At 50.1% G+C, this 15678-nt stretch overlaps 9 protein-coding genes across 9 annotated transcripts; 6 read left to right on the top strand and 3 right to left on the bottom strand.

Moving 5' to 3' along the window:
• Positions 1 to 28: 28 nt before the first annotated feature.
• Positions 29 to 1090, top strand: P174DRAFT_440802 (uncharacterized protein). Its single transcript, XM_024827138.1, has 3 exons — positions 29 to 290; positions 338 to 682; positions 728 to 1090. Exons 1-3 carry the CDS (start codon positions 79 to 81, stop codon positions 918 to 920), a joined length of 750 nt encoding a protein of 249 aa, XP_024684814.1. The 5' UTR covers positions 29 to 78; the 3' UTR covers positions 921 to 1090.
• Positions 1091 to 1474: 384 nt separating this feature from the next.
• faeB-1 (putative feruloyl esterase) lies at positions 1475 to 3102 on the top strand (the record flags this gene model as incomplete). Its single annotated transcript, XM_024825632.1, has 2 exons — positions 1475 to 1814; positions 1865 to 3102. The coding sequence occupies 2 exons, from the start codon at positions 1475 to 1477 to the stop codon at positions 3100 to 3102; spliced, it is 1578 nt and encodes a 525-aa protein (XP_024684815.1).
• An 800-nt stretch (positions 3103 to 3902) lies between these two features.
• Positions 3903 to 4410, top strand: P174DRAFT_155395 (uncharacterized protein). The gene has a single exon (XM_024821181.1). It carries the CDS (start codon positions 4003 to 4005, stop codon positions 4342 to 4344), a length of 342 nt encoding a protein of 113 aa, XP_024684816.1. The 5' UTR covers positions 3903 to 4002; the 3' UTR covers positions 4345 to 4410.
• Positions 4411 to 4971: 561 nt separating this feature from the next.
• P174DRAFT_511817 (cation diffusion facilitator family transporter) lies at positions 4972 to 6873 on the bottom strand (the record flags this gene model as incomplete). The annotated part of the gene is made up of 4 exons (XM_024831822.1): positions 4972 to 5560; positions 5610 to 6418; positions 6474 to 6524; positions 6578 to 6873. The coding sequence occupies 4 exons, from the start codon at positions 6871 to 6873 to the stop codon at positions 5160 to 5162; spliced, it is 1557 nt and encodes a 518-aa protein (XP_024684817.1). The 3' UTR covers positions 4972 to 5159.
• A 267-nt stretch (positions 6874 to 7140) lies between these two features.
• P174DRAFT_450502 (IgE-binding protein) lies at positions 7141 to 8334 on the bottom strand. Its single transcript, XM_024828939.1, has 2 exons — positions 7719 to 8334; positions 7141 to 7662 (listed from the first exon to the last, which is right to left on the bottom strand). Exons 1-2 carry the CDS (start codon positions 7974 to 7976, stop codon positions 7318 to 7320), a joined length of 603 nt encoding a protein of 200 aa, XP_024684818.1. The 5' UTR covers positions 7977 to 8334; the 3' UTR covers positions 7141 to 7317.
• Positions 8335 to 9594: 1260 nt separating this feature from the next.
• On the top strand, positions 9595 to 10422 carry P174DRAFT_155459 (uncharacterized protein). Its single transcript, XM_024821182.1, has one exon. The coding sequence runs from the start codon at positions 9720 to 9722 to the stop codon at positions 10269 to 10271; it is 552 nt and encodes a 183-aa protein (XP_024684819.1). The 5' UTR covers positions 9595 to 9719; the 3' UTR covers positions 10272 to 10422.
• Positions 10423 to 10644: 222 nt separating this feature from the next.
• On the top strand, positions 10645 to 11303 carry P174DRAFT_420083 (GNAT family N-acetyltransferase; the record flags this gene model as incomplete). Its single annotated transcript, XM_024824842.1, has 2 exons — positions 10645 to 11023; positions 11074 to 11303. 2 exons carry the CDS (start codon positions 10645 to 10647, stop codon positions 11301 to 11303), a joined length of 609 nt encoding a protein of 202 aa, XP_024684820.1.
• Positions 11304 to 11406: 103 nt separating this feature from the next.
• P174DRAFT_450504 (uncharacterized protein) lies at positions 11407 to 12881 on the bottom strand (the record flags this gene model as incomplete). Its single annotated transcript, XM_024828940.1, has 5 exons — positions 12527 to 12881; positions 12345 to 12453; positions 12065 to 12285; positions 11864 to 12006; positions 11407 to 11803 (listed from the first exon to the last, which is right to left on the bottom strand). Exons 1-5 carry the CDS (start codon positions 12698 to 12700, stop codon positions 11407 to 11409), a joined length of 1044 nt encoding a protein of 347 aa, XP_024684821.1. The 5' UTR covers positions 12701 to 12881.
• A 580-nt stretch (positions 12882 to 13461) lies between these two features.
• On the top strand, positions 13462 to 15658 carry P174DRAFT_388202 (putative amino acid permease; the record flags this gene model as incomplete). The annotated part of the gene is made up of 7 exons (XM_024823392.1): positions 13462 to 13584; positions 13634 to 13704; positions 13765 to 13878; positions 13933 to 14396; positions 14459 to 14482; positions 14535 to 14860; positions 14911 to 15658. The coding sequence occupies 7 exons, from the start codon at positions 13462 to 13464 to the stop codon at positions 15346 to 15348; spliced, it is 1560 nt and encodes a 519-aa protein (XP_024684822.1). The 3' UTR covers positions 15349 to 15658.
• Positions 15659 to 15678: the final 20 nt, after the last annotated feature.

A 15678-nucleotide genomic window follows, 5' to 3' on the forward strand; every position in this document is an offset into this window, starting at 1 on the left:
ACAAAGAAAGTCAAATTCCCCCTGGGTTTATAAAGCACTCATTCTCTGTTTATATTTTCAGAATCAACCAAAACTATCATGTCTAATTTCGAACTGGCACAAAAGGTTCGGCATCTCATCGTTCAACCCGCCGACCAACGACAGAACCCACCCGAGAGTTACCTCTTCGTCCAAGATGGCCTCATCATCAGCTGCGGTGTGCTCTATGCACTCTGCTACATATTCTGCATGATACGAACCTATTCCGATAAGACCTACCCAGGTGCGCGCTGGGGAGGTATCCAGCTCCTGTACGTCGACTCCCATGCATTGACATACAATGATTGACAGGTGACAGTTGCTTGACAATGGCGTATGAGATCTTCTACGCCTTTACGACAACATCTACTCGTTTTGAGAAGCTGGCGTTTCTGGCTTGGTTTGAGCTCGATCTGAGTTTTGTGATTGTTGCGCTTCGGAAGGCTCATACCCCGGCTCAGCGACGAGTCCTCTGTCGGAATATGATCCTGGGTTGTCTGGCAGCAATTGCATTCCTCTGGATGTTGACTAGGAGATATCCGGATGAGCGGGAGCAGGTCACCGCGTATTGGACTGGAATCATCCTGCAGCTTCCTATTGGCTGGATATGTCTGTATCATTTGTGGAAGGATCATAGCACAAAGGGCCATTCTCTTGAAATATGGTATGTTCACTGTATAAGGTCGAAAGATGATTTGCTAATGATTAGGCTCACGAGGTACTTGGGCTGCTTTACAGCCTATGGCGTCTTCCTCTGGCGATACTTTAATGTCCCTCAGAACTGGGCGTATGTCTGGACGCCCTGGAGCATTGGGATTATTATCGTCACTCTCATTCCCGAGACGATCTATCCACTTGTTTATGTCTGGGTGCACAAGACGCAAAAGGACAAGAGGGCATAAGGTTTATTCTCTTGACTAATTGAGTCGCAGTCAGCTCTATTCCTACCATATTCTACTGAGGCACTACATAGCTGGAATATAAACAGAGTCAATATAGTGGACGTCCGGAATAAACTAGCCATTAACTGAGTGCCGCGCCAGGACCACAATTCCTCTAGTTTGCAATTAGGCAAAAAAGAACTGGGATGACGATGAAAGTCCGAATCAATCCCCGTTTACGGATAAAGGTCCGCCTAATTAGGGCGTCGGAGGACACGCCGACTGTCGAATCGGCTGCATGGCACGGCAACGAGTCCTCCCCCGAGACCGAAAGCCTAGGCACGGCGGCAGGAGATGATGAAGATCTGCCGATGGAGAAGTATGTCCTTCTAGTCTCCGGATTTCCCACCATTGAGAATGCGGAGATGATGCATCCATGGACCAGTAAATGCGGGGAAGTGGGGCAGGGGTCAGGGACAGAAAAGGAACTATAAATATGCACACAAGCGATCTCGTTGATCAGGAATTTACTGCCCCTGAATAATATTACTCTCTCTGCTGCCTTTGCTGCAGTCATGATGTGGTTGTTTCCTCTGATCGGGCTGGCCTCGGCCGCTGCAGCAGGCAGCTCTGCCAGCTTTGAGTCTCGTTGTCAACAATTTCACAAGAAAATCCACCTTGACAATGTGCGCGTCCACTCTACCACTTATGTTCCCATCGGATCCAACATCTCCATGGCCTATAACCCACCTATCTGCGGCCGAACCCCTAGCTCATCCATCAGCACGATCGAATTCTGCCAGGTTGCACTGAACGTGACCACTTCGGACAAGAGCCAGTTCTTCATGGAGGCATGGCTACCCAACAATTACACTGGAAGGTTCCTGAGTACAGGCAATGGAGGGTTGAATGGCTGTTCGTGACACTTGTCTTTTATCTGGTCACGTTTACTGACCACACAACAGGCGTGAGTTACCGCGACATGATCTATGCCAGTCAATACGGGTTCGCAACCATCGGAACCAATAATGGCCACTTTGGCGACACTGGCCAATACTTTCTAAACAACCCTGAAGTCATCGAGGACTTTGCCTACCGAGCCCTGCACACCGGGACAGTGGTGGGTAAAGAACTGACTACGCTATTCTATCCCCAAGGATACAAGACTTCCTACTACCTGGGCTGCTCGACAGGCGGCCGGCAAGGATGGAAGTCTGTCCAGAGGTTCCCAGAGGACTTTGACGGCGTGGTGGCTGGAGCACCGGCCTTCAACTTTCTCAATCTATGCAGCTGGGGATCTCGATTCCTGAAAATTACCGGACCGCCAGGTTCAGATACATTCGTGACCAGCGCGCAGTGGTCCATGATCCACAATGAGATTATCCAACAGTGCGATGCTCTCGATGGCGCGGTCGATGGTATCATCGAGGATACAGATCTCTGCCAGCCCATCGTCGAAACCCTCATTTGCAATTCCACGGCCGTGAACAAGACCTCTTGCCTGACGGGTGTGCAGGCCAATACCGTCAACGAGGTGTTCTCCGCGATGTATGGCTTGGACGGTAAATGGCTATACCCGCGCATGCAGCCTGGCTCCGAGCTCGCCGCGTCTTCCATCTACTACAGCGGAAACGGGTTCAAGTATTCAGACGACTGGTACAAATACGTCGTCTACAACAACAGCAACTGGGACCACTCTACCTGGACACTCGCCGACGCAGCGGCAGCTAATGCGCAAGATCCCTTCCAGATCTCCACCTTCAACGGAGATATCTCCGGTTTTCAAAAGGCAGGCGGCAAGGTCCTGCACTATCACGGCCTGGAAGATCCGATCATCACCTCCGATAGCTCTAAGGCGTACTATAAGCATGTTGCTGATACCATGGGCCTGGGTCCGTCGGAGCTGGACCAGTTCTATCGCTTCTTCCCGATTAGTGGAATGGGCCATTGTGCGCCGGGGACAGGTGCTGGTTCCATCGGCCAGGGATCTTCTACGTATGTCGGCGATGACCCGCAAGATAACGTGTTGATGGCCATGGTGCAGTGGGTGGAAAAGGGCATTGCGCCTGAGTATGTGCGTGGCGCCAAGAAGTCCAGCGACGGTAAGATAGAGTACCGCCGCAAGCACTGCAAGTATCCCAAGCGGAATCGATACGTGGGGCCTGGCAAGTACACTGATGAGAATGCTTGGAAGTGCGTTTGACCTAGATCTTGGCCATGGCATGTTTCCAGGGGAGAATAAATAGGAATCAAGCTATTTAAACTCTCATCTTTCCCTTCCAGTGACGACGGAGCTTGTCCCCGTTTGAATTGATCAACTGGACAACCCGTTGAGATAGACAAGCTTCTGAGGGACATACATGGGGGGATCCTGGGATGGGTATATCAACAGGGCCTTCAAGCACACAATCCTCCCATTATTTAATTCTCTAGACAGCTTGCTGTATTGACCTTAGCATCCTTCAGGACGACCATGAAGGGAGTCACGTCCTTGGCATAATCAGCTATCCATTTGCCTGTTACACCGGCTGCCTCTGTTAGGCGATGTCAATGGCCAGTACAATTACTTTGAAAAAAAAAATTATTCTCAGTGTTATATAAATTAATTCTCAATGCAGCAACTCCATCAAATTGACAATTCATCCCACAGACTCGCTGCCTCCATTCTCTTTTCCTGACAGCTCTTGAGGAAGCCCGGTCCCTTTCATTCCCAGCTGTGCTTGACTGAATTTGCTCCTCGCCTTCGACACCAGTCCGCGGCGTCGGAAAATGTCCTTCTTCCCGGCAGCACGAGCACAGGGCGATGTATCGTCTCGGAGAGGTACCCCAGGCCGTTCTCTATGGGCTGGATAACAGGCCTGGTGGTCGCGAGGGGCCTGTTCCCCCGGTAGCTGCCGTTCATCAACCTTTGGGACTGCTGGTTGCCGCCGAGGTGTTTGAATTTGCCGTGGGCTTGACTTGATCTTTTTCACTTGTCGAGTCAATTGTTCACGAGACGGTCGCTTTTGTGAATCCGTGGGTCGTCGCACATCTGCCCTCTGCCCCTATTGGCAAAGTTAGGACGGGGGGAGATACCCGGCCGCAGGGGAAGCATGGAGAAAGCATGGGATGGAGAGAATCAGGCAGATTACCGGAACGCGTATTCCTAGCGACGGCTTCTTGTTCGCACATTGCTCTTTTCTTTTGGCAGGTGTCTGAAACGGTGTTCCGAGCACCATTATATATAGTGAACAGGATGAGGTCTGTGGCTGCAAGTATAGAGCGCGAAATTACCAAGGAACTTGGACTGCTGCCACTAGGTGGCGTCCGCTTTAGAGGAAACAAGTCCCGCAATTATGTACTCGCGCGGGGCAGCCCACCTACAGGGCTTTCACCATCATTGCTGGATTCGAATAGTCGAATCACGAGCTTTCTCGTCTGTGTGGAATGCATAAACAACTCGTGAGACAGAGAAGAATGCGAGGTGTTGTGGCGAATGTTGGACGCTCGGACCTCTGCGAGAGGTAAACAGCGATGGAGTCGTGCATTCGATAAATCATTCAAAGTCCATCGTCTATAGTTGAGGTGCTCAGTATGGTTATCCTTCTTCAAGCAGGACGGAAAAGAAGCCATAGAACTGCAGTAGGCGGCGAAGTATCTTGGAACCACGAAAAGCAGAGACAGCATCACTTGGCTTGTAGCGAACAGTAAACAGTAGCACTAGCCGCATTCCATTAGACTCGCGAAGTCCTTGGCATATCCGATCTGATCTTGGTGCTCGCTGCGTGCCTAACATGGAGCATAGTCTGCATAAGCTGGTTCTTGAGTGGAGAGGATCAGTACCCTGTCAGGCTGTCAGCGCCTGTCATTGGACACGTGGTTGACAGAAACAGAAGATAGAAGTCCTGTCCATCGTGAGTGCAAGGTCGGATATATTCGCCACATTCCTCAGTCACGCATTTCTACACTGGCATGCGGACTGACAATGCCCGGAATGCTAGAGACGTACACTAGGACCCCACGCGAACAGTATCTACTGCCTGTAAAGCTCATCGCCTGCTTAGATTGATGTAAACCCTTCATACTTGAAAGCGATTAGACTCATATGTCGCTTCTCTATCTAATGCGCTCAATATGTAATTGGCTGTCTGGTGTCTATACCGTATCACATCAACGCAGCTCACATACCAGCTATGCGTCAGATAATGTATGTACAAAAGGGTGCCGGTCATATATTCGTCAATACTGTCGAAGATATGTGCAATCGTGCGAATATACAGACTATGCTTCCAGTTGATTCATGTGGCTCGGGATATTCCACGGATCATAGTCCAGATGCACAAATGCGCGGTCGACAGTAGGCACGCTTTCCAGCATGTACTGCAGACTCTCGCCGACGTCATGAGCATCGCGCAAGCTAGTCCTCTCATCGACAACAATGTCCACTTCGACATTGAGGTGATCCCCCGCGTAGTAGGCCTTCAAATCTTGGATTTTGGTGATGATTTTGGAGAACCGCATCGTCATGTACAGCAGCACGCTGTGATCAGTGGGAGAGGCAGCGGCGCCGGTGAGATGGCGGATATGCTCGGCTGCGGTGCCGCTCCAGTTCCAGATGATGTAGACCGAGAGCAGGAGACCACCAAGAGGGTCCAGAAACCACCAATTGGCAAAGAAACCGACTATTATCAGTTAGCTTGCGTCGCCAGCAAATAGAGACATGCGACTCACCCAGTGGAAAGAGAATACTGAAAAAGTTGAACACCACGTCCGTCATGGCGTCCTGCGCTAGGGCTTGCACACCAGTATTCTTGATCAGTCGGCACCAAAACCAACACAGAAGTTTTACCACAACGGTGCTGGCCATGATCAAAATCGCTGGTAGCGAGAGCTCCACCAGTCGGTGGTCTGGACCTAGCAACCGCCCCAACGAGGTGATAGCCACCTGCACAAACGAGGTGGCCATCACCACCGCGAAAACCAAGATACTGAGAGGTTCCAGTCGCCGCCGACTGATGGGGTATCGGTACCGGTCCTGTCGCTGAACAAGCTTGGTTGTCGTCCACACGATAACCGTGCTCAGAAAGTCCAGTGCGCCATCCACCAGACTGGCCAACACGGACATGGAACTCGTCAAACTCATGACGGCAATTTTGGCACCAAGCAAGAACACATTGGCGAACAGGTTGATATAGATGGCGACGGTGACGATGCGATCGCCGCTCTGGACGTGATCGTCGGCATCAGGGGAAGGGACTTCGGGAAACGGGGCGTCCTCTTCGACGGTTGGCGGTAGCAGCGGTGACCGTTCGCTGGGAACACGGTATAAATTGCGTGGAGTTCTTTTGATCTTCCGGGTTGAGGTATCTGCAGGTGGTCCCTCACCATTCTGCTCCCGGCCTCTGGTCGACACCTGGGCGACTTTATCGTGATCCTGATTGTATTCATCTATCAATTGGTGTGGTAGCGATGAGTCCAGCAATTGATCGATGTATAGATACTGTGACACGAGCTCATTGGTGCGTTCGTAGTATTTCCGCCTGCGAGTGTCAGTTTGGGCCGGACGATGTTGAGGCTGTACGAACGTTGACGTACATGTGTTTCTTCATGCTTTTCAGCTCCTCGGGGGATTTGTAATAGCGATGCCTGTCCTGCCAGTTAAAGTTATGGCACTGTTTTCGAGATGAGAGGCCTCGTACCATTGGTACATCGGGTTGCTTGCTCCGATCAAGGCCATTCCTCTGAGAGAGACTGGCAGACTTTCACGTCTATTCCGGAAGGGCGCGCCATCACCATGCTCTACAATGTACTCATCCCGAGCAGTAGCAGGTGGAACTGAAAGCGATCGCTGCCGAATTAGTCCCGGGAGATTATGGCCCCGTGTTGATAGGATCTCCCGTTCAGGTTCGAGGCTGGGTCTCCGAGCCGGGGTCCAGGTTTCGGAGGTGGTGGGAGACTGTGAAGGCGACAGTGGAGACGCCGCATTTGGGTACATTGTGAATCATTGCCGATTCGAGCTTGCCATTATCGAGCTGTAATCTTGAGAAATGATGAACAAGATGATATCTGGGAGTTGTTGAATTGATTGTTGATGATGGTTCCTCTCCGCTGACGTCACGCGTCTCCAGTGCCACGTGATGATATCTCTGGATCCATGTCAATATACGCAGTACCTGTGTATCCATGGGTAATTCATTTCCTGGGGATATTAGTTGAGTAGAATTCTGAAAATAAACATCAGTTAAAGAGCTAGAAATGTAGTCGAGAGATTCGTATTGTTGTATTATTCGAATCGCGCAATGAAGGCTATGAAGCAAGATATATATCCATGATGCAAGTATATACAAAACACCCTCCCTTCTCTACAGTCGGACCCGTCTGTGCGACAATAACTCATACCATTATATTATCAACAAAGCATACAGATGCCGTCTTAGTCTTAGATATATTGCCAAGCGGCAGCAGTCTGACCCTCAGAAGGAGTCCAGGCAATAGCGGCCGCATCGAATCCGAGGCAGTCAGCGACATTGCCAGTGGGAACGGTCGCGGAGCTGATGGCGGCAAAGACCTGGTAGGGAGCAGGAGCATCGCCCTGAGTAGGGCAAGCCATGAAGCCGGTGGCGCCCTGGCCGTTGAAGTTCCAGTGGCCGAAGGGGTCACCGGAAGCGTAGGAGAATCCCTCGACGGTGGAGCCAGGGGGCATGTTGGCAGAGTGAGCGATGGTGAACTTGACCGCACCAGAGGGGTCAACGTAGATTTGCTGGCCACCGGGGACCGAGACATCCTATGAAAGGTTAGCAAGATTCGTAGCAATACCATGGTAGAAAGGTGAAGACTCACCAAAGCGTTGGTATACAGAACAGTCTGAGTGCCGTCGGGGCAGGCACCCTGCTGCTTAACGACGTCGGGGCAGTAGGTTGTGGTCTCGCCGCCCAACCAAAAGCTGTTCTGAGAAGCGGTCATGCCGAGGAAGTGGATGGGAGAGGCGGACCGGAGGGCCATGACCTGGAAGGGACCATTGTCACTGGCCGGGGCAGTGGGCAGGCTGTGGGCTCCAACGAGGAGAGAGCTAACAGAGGCGACGGTAGAGAGCTTCATGATGGATGTAGTGGTGTGGGTGAGGATTGGAATCTGGAGTTTCAAGGATGTAGAAAGAAAAGATGATGTTATGATGAGGATGAGAATCGAGAGGTTTGGATGGGGAGATGCTGTCTTTATACTATGACAGAGTATCAGTACGAGTGCACCGGGAATATTGATGCCCTTTAGTCGATGTAACCTAAGTGAGACAAGCCTCTGCTGGTCTGAAGTACTCCATCCACTATCCACGGAGTACTCTCAGTCGTACTGTGGATTGGGATCTTAAACCACACAGTAGTACTAGGGGACCCGCAGGGAGACATACATGATTTGCCTCTGCTGCTTGATAGTCTTAACTTGGAGCTTTTGAGGTTGGATATGATGATTCAAGGGTGGTTCTCTCCCCATGGGTTTCTCTTGCTTCCAAGTACGTTCTTCAGTCTTCCTGGGCGAAGTACAAGAATAGCAGCTGATTGGTCAAGTGTTACTCTGTACGTCATGGCTAAATGCTTTAATCCTCCAATGAGATCCGCAGTTATCCACATCCCCCGCAACTTGTCTACACCTAGACAGGAAATGATTCTCACTGACACTCCTATATATAGCCTCGGTTATAGCAAAGCACGATCTGATTGGCTGACATGTTCCAGGTTGACATCATTGCGCAGATCTGCAGCTTGTTATTATTCAGGTGACCAGGGCAGCCAGGTCCATTCTTTGTCATAAATAACAACGACGACACGAACCTAGTCTATATAGAGTAGGCTGTAGTAAGACACGTTTCTCTTCGAGTGGTCTCCGTATATCCCCGGCTTGCTGCCAAACTTTTGACTCTTTTGATCCTACAACAAAGGGTTGGAACCGAAGCGGCGAAGAACATACCGATCTGTTCTTCCGTCGAAGATGACAGAGCCATCAATGTGGCGGTATTCCCAAGGCGCCCCTTGCTGACCAGCTGACCGATAATTCAACCGTCCAAATTCCACCGTATATGCCCTACCGGATTATCAATTATTTGCTAATGATTACTATTCTTCTTACCGACATTTTATAACAATGACAAGAATAGTTACATTTCTCATACCTTGATGGCGGCCTCTCCGTCGGCAACAGCCGAAACTGGTGGGACCGTCCAGTCACCACTAAATGAGGATCTTCTCGACAGTCCGGGTAGGATCGGTCCTGGCTCCGTCCAGAGACAATGGCGTGTTGATACGCTGAGATCAGACCATGGCGACCCTTGCCTTGCCGCATTGTCGAAACACCTCTATAATTGCCTGCGCGGAGTCCATCCTTGCTTCACTGTTTCACCCATGGTACTATTCATGGACCTCATACATGCTTTGGAGCAGTTGTTCCCAGCGCCTCCACAGGGGGGTCAGTCCTCCCAACAGGGTAATCGGATTCGGACAGTTTACAGGTGGAAGGCCCAAGTGGCGCGCCAATCAAGGAACAATGGGAATCATCTGGCCGGGTCAATCGGGGTGTGTTCGGCAGTGATGCTTACATAGGAACAGAATTCAAAAGATCAATGTCCTTGGGGATCAGTCCGGATGACGTTCAGCACACATCGAGGCATTTGACGATTGCTGGACTGGAGTATCTCTACATTGTGGGGTGTTTCCAGACTTGGGTGATAGCCATTCTTTCTGCAGAGCCCATACGCATCGTTCGACAGACAATACCGATATTCACCAGCATCTGTGGAACCCGCACCGCCGAGTCAGTGGATCCCATCGATCTCTCAGTATCTCCAGCCCAATGGCAAACTCAGTGGTTGTGACGACACCAGCAGTAGCCAGATTGACAGTGTTAATTGTGTTCATGAGCAGATGGTCTTGGTTGGAATACTTAGTCCGTAGACGGAATCTTTGTGACTATGGAGTGTTAGTGCGAACGTGGCTAATAATCATTCTATATTTCTTGCGAAACAGTCCTGATCGAGTGGACGGCTCTGCTTGGGAACCAAAGTCCCATGAAAATGGGCGCTGCACAGCCAACTCCCTGAACTGTTCATACAGTCAGGCAGATTGCCCTTTATCCATTCTGGATGGTGCACACGAAACCCATTCCCATGCAGTGCATAAACATGGATGGGTAACTCAAATGATGGACGCCATCTGGACCGTCCATTCCAGCCATAGCTATCTGCATAGGCTGCTGACAGTTCCTAGAGTTCCCTGGCTGCGTTCCGAGTCAGTCACCAGACGTTCCAATGACCCTTTGCACTGGGGATTGCAGATTTTGTCCATCCTGGTAGAAGTTTCAGAAGATCTCGAAAATCGAGTTGCCTTTCCTGTGGCGTATGTTTAATCAGTTACTATCGTTGATAACGATTGATGATGATAGCTCGGCCCATCTGACGTTAGAATACCCGCTTTGAGGGTTATTCCACGTAGACAATCTGTATATCTTCGGATCGCGTATACCTTTTCGACTGGGAGAAAGAAGTATCAGGATTGGCACGGCATAACTTGTTATCGCACTCATATTTTTTGAGCCAAGAAACACCAGAGCTAGACAGGGAGTGAAGAGAAATATTAGTTAGGTTTAGCGTCTCAGACCCTTGTCATTAGCGGACATTTAACCCAGGTGTGCGAAAACTGATTGATAAATGACTAGCCTCCCGCTGAATTGTCACACTTTCATTGGGGACACTAGAGAAATCAGGGTGACCAAAGACACCATGCATCCCCCGATATCCACCTTGGATATCAAGCTCGTTGAGCCGGGGGACATTTCCGCAATAACTGAGATCTGGTATAATGCCTTCAAAATCCCGCAGAATCTGAAGATGTTTCCAGATACCCCAGGTGTCCGGCAGTGGTGGAATGAAGCACATCGGCAGGATATACTGCATAACCCACACAGAAGGTATCTCAAGGTGGTAGATGTCGCTTCACCTGGTGTTATAGTCGCATATGCCAAATGGGATCTGAATCCGCAGCAAAGTGGACCGCGATTTCCCCCCTGGCATGAGGAATCCGATCATCAGGCTTGCAACGAGCTGTTCGGGATGCTCGAAAAAGAGCGAAACAAGTTCTTCGGAGAAAAGCAGTTCTATTGTAGGTGATCGACTCCGACTCTGTTGACAAATTTTGACCTCTTAGATTAGATCTTGACATGCTGGCGACTCACCCAGACTACCGACGACAGGGCGCTGGATCTATGCTGATCCAATGGGGCTGTGATCGGGCTGACGAAGAAGGGGTTCCTGCTTATGTGGATGCGCACCAAGCTGCTGCTCCTCTCTATCGAAAGTTCGGCTTCCGTGAGCGAACGGATGTCGAGGTCGATCTACAAGGGGCTCTTCCGATGGTTAGAGAGTCACAATTGAAGAATTAAGGTTGGCGTGTCCTGCGAAGGGAGGATTCTCACGAAAATATCAATTTATAAGCGAAGATATAGACGAATCGATCTGTCTTGTTTTCTATCTGAGGGATACAGATCAGCCTCCTATCGGTCGCATCTCCAACTCTTCCCTTAAACTCCACTCTTGCGTTTGATGGATGATCAGTTGTTGTGAGTTATAACTCTCTAGAGACTGTGTGGTCATAGCCACGTCCAAGTCATTCTCCTCGTTTGGGGTGTTTAGATGTGCTTGCGATGCACTTGTTTCGGTCTTTTTGTAGTACGAAGTTCCAGGAGCCCCTGCGACACCCTGCCCCCAGCCCGTGTTAAAGGCAACAATAAATGGCTTCAGGCACGGAACCGTTGCTAGCATAATGCTAAAGTGCAATAGAGCCTCTGTCGCAATCAGTGCGGGGGCCAGAGACAAGGGATGGTCGTGCTCTTGGAGCGCGGTATTGAGGTAGGATTGGCGGACTATTGTCAAAATGATCACTCTGACAATAACGGAAATTTGGTTAATTCTTTAGTCCAGCGCATTGGGAGACTTGACATACACTATCCGAGTACCAAAAGCGAAGACAACAGTCATTTTGTCTTTTCGACGCAGCTGAAGGGCCCATACGAGGGACACGCTAAGAGGAACGAGGAGAGCCTCGGTTAGGACGTCAAAGGCCGTAATTGCTTTCGAAGCAGTACTCTATGTCATGATTCTCAGCTCTGTCCATGATGTCCGGCCACATTTGAGAAGAGCTTACAAGATCACGGCAGTGAATTTCCGTGGACCACAGGTATTTCGCGGGGCAGCTCAGGGCTACTGCCAGAATCGAAGCGAAGCACCAGAGACTCGTGATAAGAAGGCTGGTTTTGCAAGCAAGCAGATACACCTTTTCTCGACCAGTCGTCGTAAAAGACTGCAAACTGATATCTTCGCTAAACCATGACCGGCGAACAACAGAAGATTTGCCGTATAGAATGCCTACAGAGGTAAGTTATGAGCGATTCGCAATATTCTGCAAATCTACAACGTAGGCAAACACACCTCCCCAGCCTTTTCAAGTTCGGAGTCGGGACTGGCTTGATGCGATCTGCCTAGTCCATGGGACAGACCGTTCATAATCATCACCACATGGGCTATCCCAATAGCCTTGGTCGCAAGATCGTCAGTGCGTCTAGTACACTTCAGTCTGCCCAAATTTAAACTTCGAGGCTTGACTTACGCCGGCAGAGAAAGCAGCCCAGTCATCCATTCCCAATGGCCCATTCATGGTGAGTCTCATATAGAGACGGATCAAGCAGACAATGACCATCCATGACATGAACAGTGTTGCTGCAACCGCAATTGAACCGGATTTATCAGTTGCTGTTATCACGAAGGGCGCGTCACCCGTCATATTGGGTGTCTTCTATGATGGAACAGAAACGCAAACCGCGCGAGAGGTTGATATAAGTATAAGGAGACATGGTTGAGGCCGGAAGAAGAAGTACAAATGGAGTTTTGATATTTTGAGCCATTGCAAGGATGATATCCCTTCTCGAGAATGAGTGTCCTCGGATTTGGATACGATGGGCAGGGTTGGGAAAGTCGTGGGAATCGCGGCCCAACCTCGAGCTGTCTTCCTCAAACAGCCTAACAGGGGTTGTAATATGCAGTTTCCGGATAAATACTTGAGTGATCGGCCTTTTTTGGACCGAAAAATCCCCAGTAAAGGACGCACCTAGAACGAAATAGCCACTGTTCAGACAAGAAGAGGGGCCATCACAACGCCGTCCCGGAGACTAGGCAGGGGTTCAGCCAACCCTTAGCTGGCTTTATATTGAATGGTCATTGCGTGTGCAATAAAATGTCTGGGACGGGTGAAAACACAAGCACGACCCCTGCAAGGCCCTGCACGAGAGTAGACTCAGGATTCGACTTGGAGTCGTATTTGTGCGGCTTGATATTACGACGAGCACTATACCCTTGCTTAGCACAATTAAGCGTGGTGATGACAAGTTCTGCACTATGGTGGTTCAATTTAATTCTGTACCGCCATCTGGCGCCCCTGAACATTCCTCTATTTTCTATTCTCTGTTTTTAACATCCACAACTACCATTCGCGGTTATTTAGTTTGTTGGTCGACTTCAGTCGAAATTGGCTGCCTATCGATCAGGATGTGGGTGGAAAACAAGCCAGCGGTCTATACCACTGCCCATGAAGATGGGGTGTCTGCAAAGATGGGAACAGCGCAAGATCGTAAAGATATGCGGCGAGTGGGAAGGCAGCAGGAATTGAATGTATGGGACAACATCTAAAAAAACTGAATGTTGGCTAAAATACGAGTAGCGCAATTTCCGATTTCTGTCAGTTCTGGGGTTTACGGCGGTGTTGATGTGTACCTGGGAAGCAGTTCTCTTGTCTGTTTCTCTCCGGTCAGCTCTAAAACCGTGAGATGGGAGGAATACTGATCGAAATAGTGGTGCATCCTATGGCTTGATCAATGGCGGCAAGGGAGGCATGATATACACCTATTTAGGAGCTCTCGCCGGGTTCAGCTTTGTCATTCTCTCCATGGCTGAAATGGCATCCATGTATTACCCTACAACGGTTCGCCTTACACAGGCGCACGGCTAATAAACTGATAGGGCTCCGACATCGGGTGGCCAATATCACTGGGTATCCGAATTTGCACCTCCCAGTTGCCAGTGCATACTGAGCTACATAACCGGCTGGGTCTGCGTGCTTGGATGGCACACAGGAATTGCCGGATGTTGCTATACAGTCGCCAACATGATCGTCGGAGTGGTTGCCATCAATTACCCCGATACCTATACCTACGAGCGATGGCATGTCACTCTGTTGGTCATTGCAGTGGCACTGGTTGCGTTGCTGTTCAACACCCTGCTGGCGCAGAAACTGCCCTTGATAGAGGGGATCATCCTGGTTATCCATTGCTTTGGATTCTTTGGTATTTTGATACCGCTTTGGGTGCTTTCGCCGAGACCCGCCGCATCGGAAGTTTTTGGATCCGTTGAAGATCGAGGCGGCTGGGGAAATAACGGCCTTGCTTGTCTGGTTGGGTTGGTCGGACCCATTTATGCCTTGATCGGTACGTCCTGACACTCCAAGATACGCGAGGTGTGATCTGCTGACAGTGAGTGCAACTTAAAGGCCCTGACTCAGCCGTCCACATGTGTAGGTCTATTCCGAGCCCCGACAGGATATTGATAACTGATGTGATGAATAGCCGAAGAGATCCGCGACGCATCGAGAGTTCTCCCCCTTGGCATGATATGGACCCTTATTCTCAACGGATCTACAGGCTTCGTCATGATCGTTACACTCGCCTTCTGCGTTGGGGATATTGATCATGTACTGGAATCCCAGACGGGCTTTGCATTCATTCAAGTCTTCCTCAACTCGACAGGATCCGTCAGAGCTGCCACTGGGATGACGGTGGTCATCATGGTCATGCAGTTCTGCGCTGCCATCAGCAATGTCGCCACCACATCTCGCCAGGTCTATGCGTTTGCGCGCGACAAGGGGCTTCCATTCTCCAACTTTCTGTCAAAGGTGGGCTTATTCCCAGCGGATGTTGGAATGGTGTTGACGACAACTCGCAGGTCAACCCGACTTTCACCGTTCCCTTGAATGCGCTATGCATGAGCTTGGTCATTGTTTCCTTGCTATCTCTGATCAATATCGGATCGTCCGTGGCTTTCAATGCCATCATGTCTCTAGGCACGGCGGCTCTCCTTTCCTCGTACATCATCTCCATCACCTGCGTTCGCCTACGTCGCTGGCGCAACCAGCCTCTACCTCCCGCCCGCTGGAGTATGGGGAGATTTACCCCCTTTGTCGATACCGTCTCGATTCTGGTCCTGAGTATCATCTGGGTCTTTAGCTTCTTCCCTCTAACCGAGCAGGTCAATCCAACCACAATGAACTGGAGCGTGGTGATTTTCGGAGGTGTCATTCTGCTCTCTCTGGTGTATTACCAGTTGCATGCAAAAAAGGTATATAAAGGGCCGGTGACAAGAGTGAACGTGATGGCCGAATGATGATCCTAAGGCCAAGTATGGACTATGAAATTTCATGCATGCTTCCACCATAGGATGATTGAGATGCAAAGTGAATCGATCTGATATCAAATCGCGCTCTGGTTTTACTCTGTGTACCCGAGATCCGACTTGATAATGAAGGTCGGTCAGTAATTCTGGCTATTCAGAGAACAGTCGGCGAGTATACGTAAAACAATGCTATCAAAGAGTGCGCAAGTGTCAAGGAGAGAATTGCTTGTTATTGCCTGAGGCATCAATGCATGTCTCCTTGGCACGTGCTCTGCTCTCGCGGGCGCCGTCTTAATTTCTCCCAGCATCAACTGCCAGAAT

The sequence above is a fragment of the Aspergillus novofumigatus genome, assembly GCF_002847465.1.
Source record: "Aspergillus novofumigatus IBT 16806 chromosome Unknown P174scaffold_3, whole genome shotgun sequence".
Taxonomy (NCBI): Eukaryota; Fungi; Ascomycota; class Eurotiomycetes; order Eurotiales; family Aspergillaceae; genus Aspergillus; species Aspergillus novofumigatus.